Source organism: Musca autumnalis, unplaced genomic scaffold (assembly GCF_047663935.1).
Source record: "Musca autumnalis isolate F117 unplaced genomic scaffold, ASM4766393v1 scaffold_4, whole genome shotgun sequence".
Lineage (NCBI taxonomy): Eukaryota > Metazoa > Arthropoda > Insecta > Diptera > Muscidae > Musca > Musca autumnalis.
Window position 1 is genome coordinate 39,403,614 of NW_027411977.1, and position 14,825 is coordinate 39,418,438.

At 38.5% G+C, this 14,825-nt stretch overlaps 2 protein-coding genes across 2 annotated transcripts in view; one reads left to right on the top strand and one right to left on the bottom strand.

The window, feature by feature from the left end:
- LOC141403684 (uncharacterized) overlaps window positions 1-14,825 on the bottom strand; it is a 291,242-nt gene that overhangs the window by 70,300 nt on the left and 206,117 nt on the right. The window lies entirely within an intron of this gene.
- LOC141404143 (uncharacterized) lies at window positions 2,573-3,024 on the top strand. The gene is made up of 2 exons (XM_073987468.1): window positions 2,573-2,626; window positions 2,697-3,024. The coding sequence occupies exons 1-2, from the start codon at window positions 2,615-2,617 to the stop codon at window positions 2,907-2,909; spliced, it is 225 nt and encodes a 74-aa protein (XP_073843569.1). The 5' UTR covers window positions 2,573-2,614; the 3' UTR covers window positions 2,910-3,024.

A 14,825-nucleotide genomic window follows, 5' to 3' on the forward strand; every position in this document is an offset into this window, starting at 1 on the left:
TTCCGCCTCAAAATCTACAGCCACTCTGTTCACCACATGGACAGCTCAGTTTGGACGTGAGTTGAATGTCATGATCGACGGTAGCAGAATTCCGACCACAAACTGCCCTAAAATTTTAGGAGTCAAGCTGAAAAGTAGGAACAAGGTCCTCAAGTCCCTAGCCGGCAGCACTTGGGGTGCAGATAAAGAAACCTTGTTGACCACATATAACGCGATAGGTCGGTCTGTGGTAAGCTATGCGGCTCCAGTCCGGTCCCCGAGATTATGAGATACGAATTGGAAAAAGATTCAAACTTGCCAGAATGCTTCCTTGAGAACAGCAACAGGGTGCCTCCTCAAATCTTCAGTGGACCATCTACATGAGGAGGCAAAGATTCTTTCAGTAAAGCAACACAATGATATGCATTCGTTGCAGTACCTGCTTGGATGTTACCGTGTGAGCCATCCCAATCACCATCTTGGGGGTAGGCCCGACACATTCAGGCAGATCAGGAAGGATATCCATGCTCTAGAGGGAGAGGTCCAACGATACAGGAGAGATCCCCTAGGTCAACAAGCATATCAAGCAGGTTTGAATAGCATTCACACGGACGCAGTTGCCAAGGCCTTAAGCAATTATAGTGTGAATAAAGTACTCGGAGTACATCCCTCCTCTATCGCAGCTGAGGAGCGTCAGCTGCCACGACAAACCAGAGTAGTTTTGGCTCAACTACGCTCGAATTATTGCAGTCGCCTAAATTCTGATTGGGCGGAAATCGATAGCGCCGTGCAAGACATCTGCCCAGTATGCGGCATGGGCCCGCACGACACAGAACACCTTTTCAACTACCCCGCCAAACCTACCCATCTAACTCCAGTGGATCTGTGGCTACATCCCATCGAAGCAGCCATTTTTCTGGAACTGGAGATAGACCCAGAACCAGATTGAACAGAGGAACGAACATACAAACATAATAAAAAACACTGTTACAACAACATGGTGCCATAGGGGTTTTTTGTACCTTTCGAGCTATTTTCTCCAGAAGTATGGACTTGCACGTGATGAAACTTATAGCGTCGAATGGGGGGCAGTGAATACAAGTTGCTACAACAAACTGCACTTTTGCGAAATTTTGTGTGGGAGGTACCCGAAGGAGTGAACCGATTGAGTCCATATTGGAACCTCATCTAAGTCTGGTAGAAATTTCACGATGTGCAACGTATGGACCAAATCGGTTATTTCCTTTAAGAATTATCGTGCGCACAAATTTTCGGAACATTTCCGAACTTTTGTGGGGGAGGTACCGGAAGGAGTGGTCCGATGTAACCCATCTTTGAACTTAAAGTAAATGTTGACAAAATATTAGGAAAGCCACATTTTGAACCGAATCGGTTGATCCGTCCGAGAGTTATCGTGCGCTCCAGCCAGCCAGACAGACGGACGGACATTGCTAAATCAACCTCAAATTGTCTGAAACACATTTCGTCCAAACATCTATGGGTTCTAAAACAATTATTTCGATGAGGCACATTTTGCCCATATGCTGAGGGTATAAAAATATGAATTAAGTATATTAATAACATAACGTGTACCAATCACATAAAACAAATGCCCAATGGAAGTTTTGTCGGGTATCACATTGTCGGTTCAGTCCGACTATAGCCCTCTCTTACTTGTTTCATAATTTTTTTTTTTTTTTTGTGGGATGGTTTACTAGGCCTACGGCTCAACCCAAGTTTTAACGTTGTTATGGGCGAACGCCCGGCACATGTTAGATCACTAACTTTAACGGGTGTTAAATGCAGCTCCCAAGTTGACACCATGGGAGGTCAGTGTCCACCTGAAGTGAAAGTGGAATTTGAAAAATCCTTGGCTTTGACATATTAAAGCCGGTCAGGACCGTTGTTTAGTATCCATCAAATCTACGTCACCCACAACAAGATTAACATACAATTTATTATCACGAAGATACCAACTTATCGACAAACTTAGCATACCATCCACCACTTGGCATGGGAAGTTTTGGCACACTTTTTCCCCAAAAATGGTAATTTAGTCCAAAGCCCATTATGATATTCTCCTTCCTCACATGGCCAATTTGTATTTGTGAAATAATTAAACAAATGAGATTTAGCCTAACAACATTATTATTTTTATTATTATTATTATTCGAGAGCAAATTTATCATGTATTTCATATTGGCGAGACAACACAAACAAAAAACCTCATCAGTATTCATCTTCATATAGTTATCCGATACCCTTGTGTTAAACCCACAAGAACGGTTTTCTTCTTTGGCGGTTGTATGCTTTGGCAATTTTGTGGCAGGCATGTTTGGTTTGAGGTTTCATTTGCTGTTTGGACAGGTGGTTTTGAGTGGTAGTTCGTTGTGGAGGTGGTATTAATTGTGGCAATGTTGGTTGGTACATGGTGATTGAGTGTGTCGGGGTGTCGGATGACAATTGCTCAAGACGAACTAAATTTGTTTGGTAAATATTATATTTCGGATTTTATTAAGATTTGCTATGGAGTAAATGGGTGTATATAAAGCCCTTTGCTGTTTAGTGGAATTATGTTAGTTTTCAAGTAACTGTAAAACAAGCAACTATCAAAACGTTCAAGCTCTGTACAAAGATGTTTAAGATTGTAAGTAAATGGCTGCTTTTGTTGTTATGATTTTAAGGATTTTAATTTGTCTTTTGTATTTCCTTTGCAGTTCCTCTTTTTGTCTTTCTTGGCCATGGCTTTTGCCAAACCTGGATACCTTAGTTCCCATCCAGTGGTCTCATCTTATCATGCCGCTCCAGCAGTCCATGTGGCCCATCCAATAATTTCAACTCATCACATTGCCACTCCTTTGATCCATCATGGTGGCAGTTATCTCCACGGTGGCTACCACGGAGGCATTCATCATCATGGCTTATATTAAAATGTGACACATGCCCATGCATTCTGCTAACAGTGAAAAATTTTATTTAGGATCTGTTTATTTTGGAAACTCTTTTTGGTTGAATATGGAATAAAAAAATTACATTTTGCATTAACCCCATGAAGAATTTATTTTAAAAACATTTGGTAGTTTTTGTTCGACTTCACCGTAATTAGCTGATACCGTGTTATAGCCTTCTTATACCTATACTTGGAGCGTTTAAATACTTAAATCAACATATTTCAATACCTTGACTTCCAAGAGAAAAAAAGAGATTATATAAAACAGTCCTGCCAAACAATCTTACAGCCTAAACTTCGTTATTTAAAAAAAAAAAAAAACAACGAAAGCATGTTTCAAGGGAACAACGTAACCATGTGCTAAATGTATGTGAGCTTATGCAAAAAGTGTCCGACACTTGCTACTTTTCGAAAGTGTAAAATGTGTTCGCAACAACATGTTGCACCTCAATACGCTATGTTAAATAACTTAAAAAGTCTTTCCTCGGCACTTGTTCACGATTGAAACGTGCTATGTGTGACTTTTTCACGCGCTTTCCTCACGTTTGAAATACTCTCTTGTGGAATTTCACATTGCATGAACAACTGATATGCAATAGACAAACTAAAAGAAATAAAAAAAACAACTCAAAAGTATTTGAAACTTTTTCTGACGTATTCCCACAATATCGTATTTAAGGAATTGTAGAGTAACGGCAACGGAACAACAGTAACAATAACAAATGAAAAATGTTTATTTATTAATCGGAACTGCGGAAAGCTTTCATTTATACTTAAATTCATTGAGGAACTGTTGTTAATTAGTCGTAGTAGTAAAAGTCGAAAGGAATAACTTTTAAATTGGGGATGAGAGTTTTATCATGTTCCAAGAAAAGAATGGTCCGACTGTTTGCCGCGAATGGAAACCTTTGGTGGTGCGCAAGATAACTATCGAAGGGAGTGCAGTGGTAAACACACTCGATTCCCAGGCCAGGAAACATCAAGTTTTCAAAGGTGGCACAATGCGTGTCACTAAAGGATCTTTTTGGTCACTTTTTTCAAAAACTTTTAAAAACTCCTTTAAAATGTGATCGTATTCTACAAAATTATTTGTCATAAAATTTTACTATAGGTCCCGGAATACACAAAAACTCTAAATCGTACCTAAACGCCAGGAATCTGCCATAAGTAAAATCACATCTTAGCGTTAATGTTGTACTTTATCTGAGTTTATTAAGTTTTGTCCCACAAAACGTCATTCTAGATAGAAGAATTCAAAGACAAAGACAAAAATATTCTCCATGAAATTTCAATAAAGGCGCAGAATAAATGAAATATGTATTTACAATATATACCAATAAAATATATACATCAAGTTTGCCAACAAAACCCCCAAATATTTATACCCTATACCACAATGTGGAAAAGGGTATTATAAGTTTGTTTTGGTAAAAATTCATGTAACACCGCGAAATATTCGTCGGAGACCCCCAATGTGTTATACCAATCTTCATATCTCGACGAGATAAAGCGATTTTAAGATGTGTGTCCGTCCGTCCGTCCATCCGTCTGTCCATTATAAATTGTAAACTCGCTCCAGGCCGCAATTATGGACCGATCGTCACGAAATTTTGTATGGAGGTCGGGTTCAGATCAGAATAGATCCCTATTCTTATTGGTGATGATCGTGAAATATTTAGCGGGTGAAATGGACCAAAAACATAATATTTATCCAATTTTCTAGTGGCTCTGTAGGTCTCAATAATAGTCGGATCAACGCGTAATTTTAAATAAGGTAAGAGTATAACACAAAGGAGAAGCTTGCAATTTGAGATGGCGATCGGATAATATTTAGAGGGTTAAATGGACCAAAACTTTTGTGTGAAAATTGTGAAAATTTTTAATATACAGCTTATACCTTAATTCCTGGACGTGACATTCCGGACAAGTGAGATATACTTGAAAGTGGAACGCTTGACCTTCTCCTAAAATTGGTGCCAATTATGTTGGTGTGCATGATCAGATAACAGAGTTACATCCTAATATATTCCGTTATTTGTTTGTAGTGTAATAATAAACTCGCTACAAGTCGCAATTATACATCAATAGTCACGAAATTTTGCACCGGGTAAGAGTATAGGTCGAAAAAGATGCCTACAATTTTGAAAGATGATCTGATATTCTTAAGCGGGTGAAATGGACCATTACTTTTGTATGAAAAATATAACAACAAACAACCTAGATATCAAATAAAATACTTTGTTAAGAAAATTACATTATAAAATTAGATATTATATGTAGAAATTATTTGTTAAACTTTTAGACTCTTAATTAAAATTTATTAAATACTGAGTCAAAATCTCCTAAAATACTTAACTTTTTGGGGATTGTGTCAAAAGAAGAAATGTTCCAAATCAAATTTCATTATGAGTATCTTAACAAAATAAATTTGCAGCTGTAGTATTTAACATCTCCAGAAGCTCTCGCTTTTTATATATGATTTACGACCATATTCTACCGTTTTTATTCACATTTTCGTTATCTGCGGTCACAAAATATATTTTGTTGATGTTTTTTCATAATAAATTCTTTCAGAAGATTATGTGTGATCTATCCAAACTGTTTTTGGAATATCTATGGTGAATATATATACGGAAAACCCAGATCGGACTTAACGTATTTTAGTACTATAAACTAAAATAACGTCATCTGGATAAGTCATAGGTTCCTGATATTGTATGTGAAAATGCAGGGATAGTCTACGGATATCGTCCAGTGAATATATCCGACATACGACTCCTAACATCCATGGTTTTGGCATGGTCCTAAATACTCTAATGATGGCAGCTACTCCTGCTCTGATAAAATTGACTGAATTAACCCTAGGATCTGACATACATGTGTGTATCATGAATGACTATAACAATTTTAGCTAGGATATGGCTAGTTACTTCGATTTCAAGGGTTAATTTTGTCTTTGACGTCTTCTATCTAGAATGAAGTTTTGTGGGACAAAACTTAATAAACTCAGATAAAGTACAACATTAACCCTATAACGTGATGTTACATTGGGCAAATTCCTGACGTTTAGGTACGATTTAGAGTTTTTGTGTATTCGGGGACCTATAGTACAATTTTACGACAAATAATTTTGTGGAATATTTTGGTTTGACGCGAAAGGAGTTTTTAAACGTTTTTGAAAAAAGGGACCCAAAAGGACCCGTTTAGTGACTCGCATGAGGGATAATTTTGTGCATAAAAGGATACCCCGCATTGTTGTCAGCAATATTGCCAAAGACACTTTATAACTAAAAGGCAAGGATTCCAAGGAATCTGATGCCGAATATTTCAAATCCTGTAGAAATGTGCGGAACTTGCCACGCATGTTTAGGTTACTTCGCGACGTAAACTTTCAAAACGCCAATACACGTGTTTCCTTTTTTTCGGTCTTCTTTCATAATCTGTGCGCGGTTCCTTGTAATTTTAAGAAAAGTTCAATTTTGTTGTACAGTGTTATTAATTACCGAAATTATAAGCATTTTCATTTTACCGATATTTGTTGGTAATGAGTGGCGTAGGAAATGAAAGATACCAAGAGACGGACCTGATCGGCTTTAACATGGCAAAGCCCAGAATTTATCTTGGTCCCTCTTTCATCTCAAGTGGACACTGAGCTCCCCGTGATGTCACCTGGGGAGCAGCCTTTAACAACCTTTGAAGGTAGTGAGCTAACATGTACTACACCTTCACCCATAAGTACGATGAAAACTTGAGTTTGGGGGTCGGGTTAGTAACCCTCCCCTCGAAAAAAACAAAGGAAACGAAAAACAAACCCCTCTAAAGTTGACGACCGTCGCAACCGTTTTAAGGACCATGATCTGCGAATCTGCACTTGGAATGGTCGCACTCATTATGGAGAAAGTGCAGTTTACGCATTGACAGATGTACTTCAAAAGTGCAAGACCGACATTACTGCCATACAGGAAATGCGATACCTAAAGTTGACGCACTGAATTATAGCTGTGGTGGTCGCTGGTGGTTTACTTCAGCTCATCAGGCATATTGGATGTGAATGGCTAGAAGACAAAGGCTGAGTTTGAAAACTTCTATGTATATATTGTAAATTTGCACATAGGAAGTATTTTTGAAGCCTTTTTTATCATCTGAACATAGTGTCTTGTCTAGAATGATTTCGCAATACATACCCATGTACAATCGAAGGGGTTTCTTTCAATTTCCCGACTGGCCCAACAGCCGGGAAATTCAGTCTCCACAGTGAAAAATCTGACAATGTAATGAGGCTGATAGACTTCCTACCGGCAAAAACATGGTATTTAGCAGTTTCAGATTTGAGCATTTCGACATGCATTCACCGTGCTGTCTCCAAACCAAAAAAAAAAAAAAAAAACAAGTGAGCAAAGGCTATAATCGGGACGGGGCCGACCATGTGGTACCCTACACCACTACCCCTGTGTATAAGCTTTTCACTGGTAAACATTTCTTTTAGGGAATATAACCCGACTACCAGCAAACATAATATGCCTCTTTGTCTCTGTGACCCCCATATGCAACCAAAATTTCTGACCATCCTATCGACCTCTAGAGTGCAAAAAAATGGAAGAATTGGATGCATTACCAACTATTGTGGTATCTCCCTTGTTTGACCGCCTTCGCCAGCCCACTTTACACAAATGTCTTCCATTGACAGGCTTTGCCGTTGGAATACCCCTACTAGAAGCCGATATATTGACAAAGAATACAACTTTGAATTTGTCTCCACATGAGTTTTTCCCCATTCCGACACCTGAATATTATCCGACTATCACCAAAATCAATAGGCATCTAAATCGGTGGGGCCCCCATCAACCCCAAAAATTTCGTGACAATCCGATCAAAATCCCAACCTGTAACTTATAATACCCTCCCCACATAATTGTGTAGGGTATAAAAACAAGAAATCAAATTGATCACGATGTTATATATGGAGCGAGCGTATTGGATATACGATCATTCCGTGGAGTTAACGTCGACTCGGATCACCACCTTGTTGCAGCGAAGGTACATACCTGATTAAGGTAGGAAATAAGGTAAGAACAGACACAACACTGAATCTGGACATCGGTAAGCTGTAATCACAACTGATAGCCACAGAATATTCCAATCAACTGGCCCAATTGCGTAATCAAAGCACTCTTCGTCCCGATTACATATCAGCACGGTGCCAAAGTATTGCTCACTCCATGCAAACAGCCTCAAAATCCATACTTGGATACCATATCCTCCCCTAAGGAACCCATTGTCGTGTCGTGCTGCTACCGAAGAAAAAATGCGGCATAATGGGGGAACGAGAGGTATCGGAGGAAATGGAGAGATGAGAAATGTATTTTTCACAGAAAACAGATATAGATGGAAAAGCGGGAGAATGAAAATGCCTAGATGTACAGGAGCCAGACAGTGTTGTCAGATAAGTTTGGTCGAAAATCGTAATTTTCGGGAGCCAAAATCGGTAAATCGGCAAAAAAGTATTTCAAATCGTCAAAAAATCGGAAAATACAATAGCTTGTATTTCAGCTCAAATTTTTACTATATAAGTTAAAAAATAAAATGTTAAGTAAAGAAAACAATTACCAATTCATAAAACAAAACAGTTTTGCGACAAACACTGTTTTTTCAAAGCGGTGTTCACTATAAGTCGAGAAGAACTGTACCGATAATCATATATTTTTGTGGGCTTATTTCGAAAAACACCACCCCAACCCTCACTTGCCGCTTCTGGGATGTTTGCGGAACAATTTTACTATTTATTAAGTATGTGCATAAAAATCTTTTCTTTAAAAAAGCGATTTTTTTAAATGTTGAAAGATTGAGTTTGACTGTCCACCATTTTTTAAAAATTTATATTTTTAAATTCCGTCGTCTAAAGACTAGATTATTAGGTACTTAATAAGCCAATAGATATGTGATGATCCGTCCAGTCATTTTCGAGATCACAGCAAGACGCTTTTTTTTTTAAAAAAAGTGTCTCGTAGATGGACATTTGTTACAAAACTATGAAAATATTTTTCAACAAAAAAATTAGCGATTTGCACATTAAAAAATATCTGTTAAAATTACTGGTACTGTTCTTGGGAAAAATCATAAAATATATGTTTTTTGCGATGCACGACTGTTGTGATCCTTTAAACGAAACTAATACAAATATAGTTTTAAGAGGTTAATTAATAGCCTGTTTATATTATATTTATTTTTTTCGGTTTATGAGGATTTATATGATGTATACACAATGGGATTGACATTTAAAACCCAGTGGCTTTATTAAATTCGGTTATATATAAACGTACTTATAATAAGGTGATAGATTTATGTATAGTTGTCTTTCAGATTGTATGTGAAAAAGTTGCCATAACTAAAAATCTGCAATTTTTCTCATCTATGAACATTACCGCTAAAGAATCCTCAAAATCCCCAAGCAAGTTCGTAAAAAATTAAAAAATCCTAAAAATGTGAATTTTGACTGCGATTTATTTGATAATCCCTCTGGCGATTTTTTTGTTTTCCCTTATTAAGTCGAAGGTCATTTTTAGAGTGATATTTGAATTAATTCTCTTTAGAGTTGACCTGTTATGGCCTAAGAGGTACTGTTTAGGTGAGGGATGGGAAATCCATAGGTTTCTTCGATAGTTCAACGATAGCTCAGGTTACCGAATGTTGAGCAGTGGAGGGAGAAAAGAACCAAAGAAATAAAAACACAACCAGTATGAATTTAAATATAATAATAGGTACATATGATTTATTTGTGATTCTTTTCAAACAACAAAATAGATTACCTTTTGTAATCGGTGGTAGTGGCAACAGAGGCCTTTTAGTAATAACGCGTAGGCGTTATTTCTCGACAATTGACTAATGACAAGTGAACGCAGAGGTTCTAAGTGATCGCAGAGGATCCCATGTCATATACTAATACAATTACAACTATTCCGGTGAGAGTAAGAGTGTAACAAAGTGAGCAAACGGTCAACAACCGATGCCCAGCGGCCATCCGCACACTACAGTCTCCGCAGAGGGAGTTGTAGAGTGCGCCAATCAGCATCCGTGATTGATCGAGCAGGGGAAGTTGAGGGACAAAGTATCTAACTTATACAGGTACATTGAAAAATTAGGAATCCACCGAAGTCCCACACATTCAACCTTTATGCGACGTTTCACGGGTGGTTAGACCGATCATCAGGCATATTAAAATGTTATTTAAGTGGGTGGACGAAGGCTAAGCTTGGAAACTAGCATTTATACACAAATCATTCGAAAATTGTATATTCGAATTATTTATTTATTTTAATGTTAGTTATTTAATTCCAAACCTTTCCTATAGTCCGACTTTGCTGGTAAACCCTATTTTTTGTTCTTCGATTTTTCTCATCTATGAACTTTGTAGTTTCAGAATCCACAAAAACTTCCCAGGTGTAAGTAATTTTCATTTAAATTTAGTTACGGTGCACCGTGCGATACATATAGAGTGCTCAAAATATGGAAGGAGTATTTTTTCAAACTGTTGGTATCCAATACTAGTGAAGACTATGAAGATACCGTTGATCCAATCCCGGAAGATGGTAGGGAATGTTTAGCGCCCGGCGAAGATGACGTAAAGACAGCAATAAACCGGCTGAAGAATAATAAACCAGCAGAAGCAGATAGATTAACAACCGAGCTGTTCAAAATCGTACACGACACACTGAAAAGGGGTTTGCATCAGCTACTTATCACCATCTGCCAGTCTACAAGAAAGGAGAAAGGCACCTCCCACACAATATTTCAACATTTTTCGCATATAAAACCAGCTCTCGGATCGTTTTAAATGCTTCCTGAGATAATGGCCCAAACGCTCCAAAAAACCCCTGCTAGGGGCAACTAAAAAACTGACCTACAAATTGACGTTTTAGCCGAAACTGTGCACTTCGTAAAATTTCTACAAAACGTACATTATGTCTATCGTTCTTTATTTGACGTAAATGTATGAAAATGTCCGTGAAATATGTATATTATGATAGTGCTCCTATCATTATAATGACCTATAAACGTAGGTCATATGCTACCCTAAAGCGTTGAATAGATGTTAATGTCGTTTGTAATTAATGTTAATTGTATTCTATACTTTGACCAAATCAATTAACATGCATTTATTAGCTACGGACACCCACACACAGCAAATATACATACATTCTAATTATGCGTAAAAAACATCATTAATACGTGATAAATAATAATTATAAATGCACGCTTGAGACTTTAACCGCAGATATTCTTAAACACTAATCGTAGGTTAAGAAACAATGGACTGTCATTTTCGCTGTCGTGCAAAATTGTTCTGCAATGAACTGCGCTTAAGTTAATGAACCTCTTTTTCGAGAGTTCATTAGTTTATTATATATCTGCGGTTATATGATGGTTCTGAGAATGATGGTGATTCTAATGGAGACATCTGAATATATCCTAGTTATCAGATATCGTGGAAATTTGTATAGAAATATATTATACCTAACGGAAGTGTGTACAAAAATAAAGTTTCCAAAGTTCATTGGGGTGGTTGCCATGATGCAATTATCAGGTAACCCCAATTTCTTTCATTTGTCTACCTGGCTGGTTCAAATTTAGTTCAAGTTCGATAAAGGCCATATAGGACCACACCATCGGGTGCCTCTTCCACAAAATTGCAAAATGTTTCGCACAAATTCAGTTAAAGGCCTGGATCGGATGGATTTAGAATTTTTAAAGTCAGTTGATAGTTCTGGGGTTTTTATTATAACAGCACAACATTTTTCTTGGAGCCTTTACAAAAATAGTGCATTTAGGTCAACGTTTTGGTATATTTTTATATTTTATATGTATTTTTAGTATTTTTATACCTTCCACCATAGGATGGGGGTATATTAAGTTTGTCATTCCGTTTGTAACTACTCGAAATAATCATTGTAGACCCCACAAACTATATATATCCTTGATCAGCTTGCAATTCTACATCGATATAGCCATGTCCGTCTGTGGAAATCACTCTAGCGTCCGAACGGATTGACTTAGGTGGATGAAATTTTGGGAAAATCGATTATATGTACGTAGGACTTTTGGTATTGAAAGTGGGCTATGTATCCACGCTTTCGTATAGCCCCATACAAAATGACGCGTGTCGTTTTAAAGAATTTTTAAGATATTTGACCCATTTTACCAGCGAATTGGTTGTAAATTGGTATTTTGTGTCCCAAGACGCCAAAAAAACATTCCTACCAAAGTAGGTTTATATAGGTCCACGTTTTGGTATAGCCCCCATAAAACGCCCCATATAAAGTACGCGTTATTTTAATATATTTTGAATGTATTAGTCCCATTTGACAACAGAATCGGTTGTATCTTTATATTTTGTGTTTCCAGAGGCTAAAAAACATTTCTACTATAAAATGTTTATATAGGTCCACGTTTTGATATAACCCCCATAGGACGATGTCTCCCGATTTTCGGTATTTTGAAGCTTTTTGCCTCATAATCACACCGAGATGGCTGAAATTTTGTATTTAGTCTTCGTTGGAGGTATAAAACTTTCCCCCAGAAATTTGTAGGTAGGGGTCCACGCCATCAGATAGCCCCCATAGAACGGTACCATCCGATTTTCGGTATTTTGAAGGTTGTGGCCACAATAATCCGCCGAAATGGCTGAAATTTCTGGTGGAGGGTATAAAAAGTTCGTCCCGACCGAACTTAACGCTTTTCCTACTTGTTTATTATAATTTATTTTTATTTTATTTATTATTATTTTAACTTTTGGGTGATGTAGGGGATGAAAGATACCAAGGAACGGTCCTGACCGGCTTCCGAGAAGCAAACATAAACTCGGTTACACGTAGCAAACAAAGTACGAACAGACACAACACGAAAGTTAGACATCGGTAAGCTGCAATCACAACAGATAGCCACAGCATACTCCTAGCTCAACTATCCCAATTGCTTAATCAAAGCACTCCTCATCCCGTTAACGTATCAGCGCAATGTCAAAGTATTGCCCACTCCATGCAAACAGCCGCAAAGTCCATACTTGGATACCAGAGACCTCCACCAAGGAATCGATGGTATGATCAGGATTGTCGTGCTGCTACCGAAGAGAAAAATGCGGCATATATGGCTACTTTACAATTCATAGCAACGCACGAGAGAGATATCGGGGGAAAAGGAGAGAGGAGAAACGTCTTTCCCGCAGGAAAAAGAGGGAGATGGAAAAGCGGGAGTGTGAAAAAAATCGAGATGTACAGGAGCCAGAATGAAGTCCGAAAATTCTACCAAAGAGTCAAGCATCAAACTGATGGCTTTGGTACAGGCACATACTCCTGTAGAGACCAGCAAGGTAATTTGGTAACTGATACAGATAGTGTACTCAGGATATGGACAGAACATTTTTCAAATCTGTTGGTATCCAATAGCAGCGAAGACGACGAAGATACCACAGTCCCAATCCCAGAAGATGGTATTGAATGTATACCGCCCAGCCAAGATGAGGTAAAGACAGCAATAAATCGGCTGAAGAATAATAAGGCAGCAGGGGCCGATGGCTTACCAGCCGAGCTGTTCAAAACCGGAGGCGACACGCTGATAAGGTGTATTCATCAGCTAGTTAGCACCATCTGGCAGGAAGAACGAGTACCCGACGATTGGAACCTGAGTGTCCTGTGCCCCGTCCACAAGAAGGGAGATAAGACTGTATGCTCTAACTATAGGGACATAAGTCTACTCCCTATTGCCTTTAAGATCGTGTTAGGGATATTGTGCGAACGATTAAAGTCTATGGTCAACGAAATAATTGGACCATACCAATGCGGCTTTAGACCTGGCAAGTCCACCATTGATCAGATATTTACCCTGCGGCAAATCCTGGAGAAGACCTAAGAGATGCAGATCGACACCTACCACCTTTTTGTCGATTATAAAGCAGCCTTCGACTGCCCGCTGCGTTCAATGGTATTCCAAGCCATGTCTGAATTTGGTATCCCCGCAAAGCTCATCCGGCTTTGTAAAATGACTTTAACTGACACGAGGTCCTCAGTAAAAATAGGGAAGAACCTCTCCGAAGAGGTTGGTACCAAAAGAGGTTTCAGACAAGGAGACAGCCTTTCGTGTGATCTCTTCAACATCCTGCTGGAAAAGGTTATACGAGAGGCAAACGTCAAAAGAAGTGGCACAATCTACACCAATAGCCACAGGTTACTTGCTTATGTTGATGATATAGACATCATGGGACGATCAGTAAAAGAAGTAATCGGCACCTTTATGAAAGTTGAAGCAGAATCTGGCGGTAAAGTGGTCTGCGGTAAACGGCGAGAAGACCAAGCTGATGGTGTCGACGCGAAATGCGTCTATTGAACTCGGACCAACTGTGGAAGTTGGTTCCTATAATTTTGAGGTAGTAAAAGACTTCGTCTACCTCGGCACCGCCGTAAACACAACAAACGACATCAGTTGTGAAATAAAAAGAAGAATTGTGTTGGCTAACAGATGCTACTTTGGTTTAAGTAAGCAGTTTAAAAACAAAGCCACATCTCGTCAAACAAAAATAACGCTCTACAAAACACTGATACTACCCGTGCTGATGTATGGCTCCGAAGCCTGGGTACTTGCGCAAGCAGACATGGCAGTGCTTGGTATGTTTGAGAGAAAAATTCTTCGAAAGATCTACGGACCAATCTGCGTTGACGGTGAATATCGACGTCGCATGGACCACGAGCTGTATCTGCTATACAACGACATCAATATAGTTAAACGTATCGAGATGCAACGATTGCTTTGGCTAGGCCATATCATAAGAATGAGCGATGATGAACCCGCTAAAAAGGCGTATGAATACATGCCACATGGCGGTGCACGAAGAATCGGCAGGCCTAAG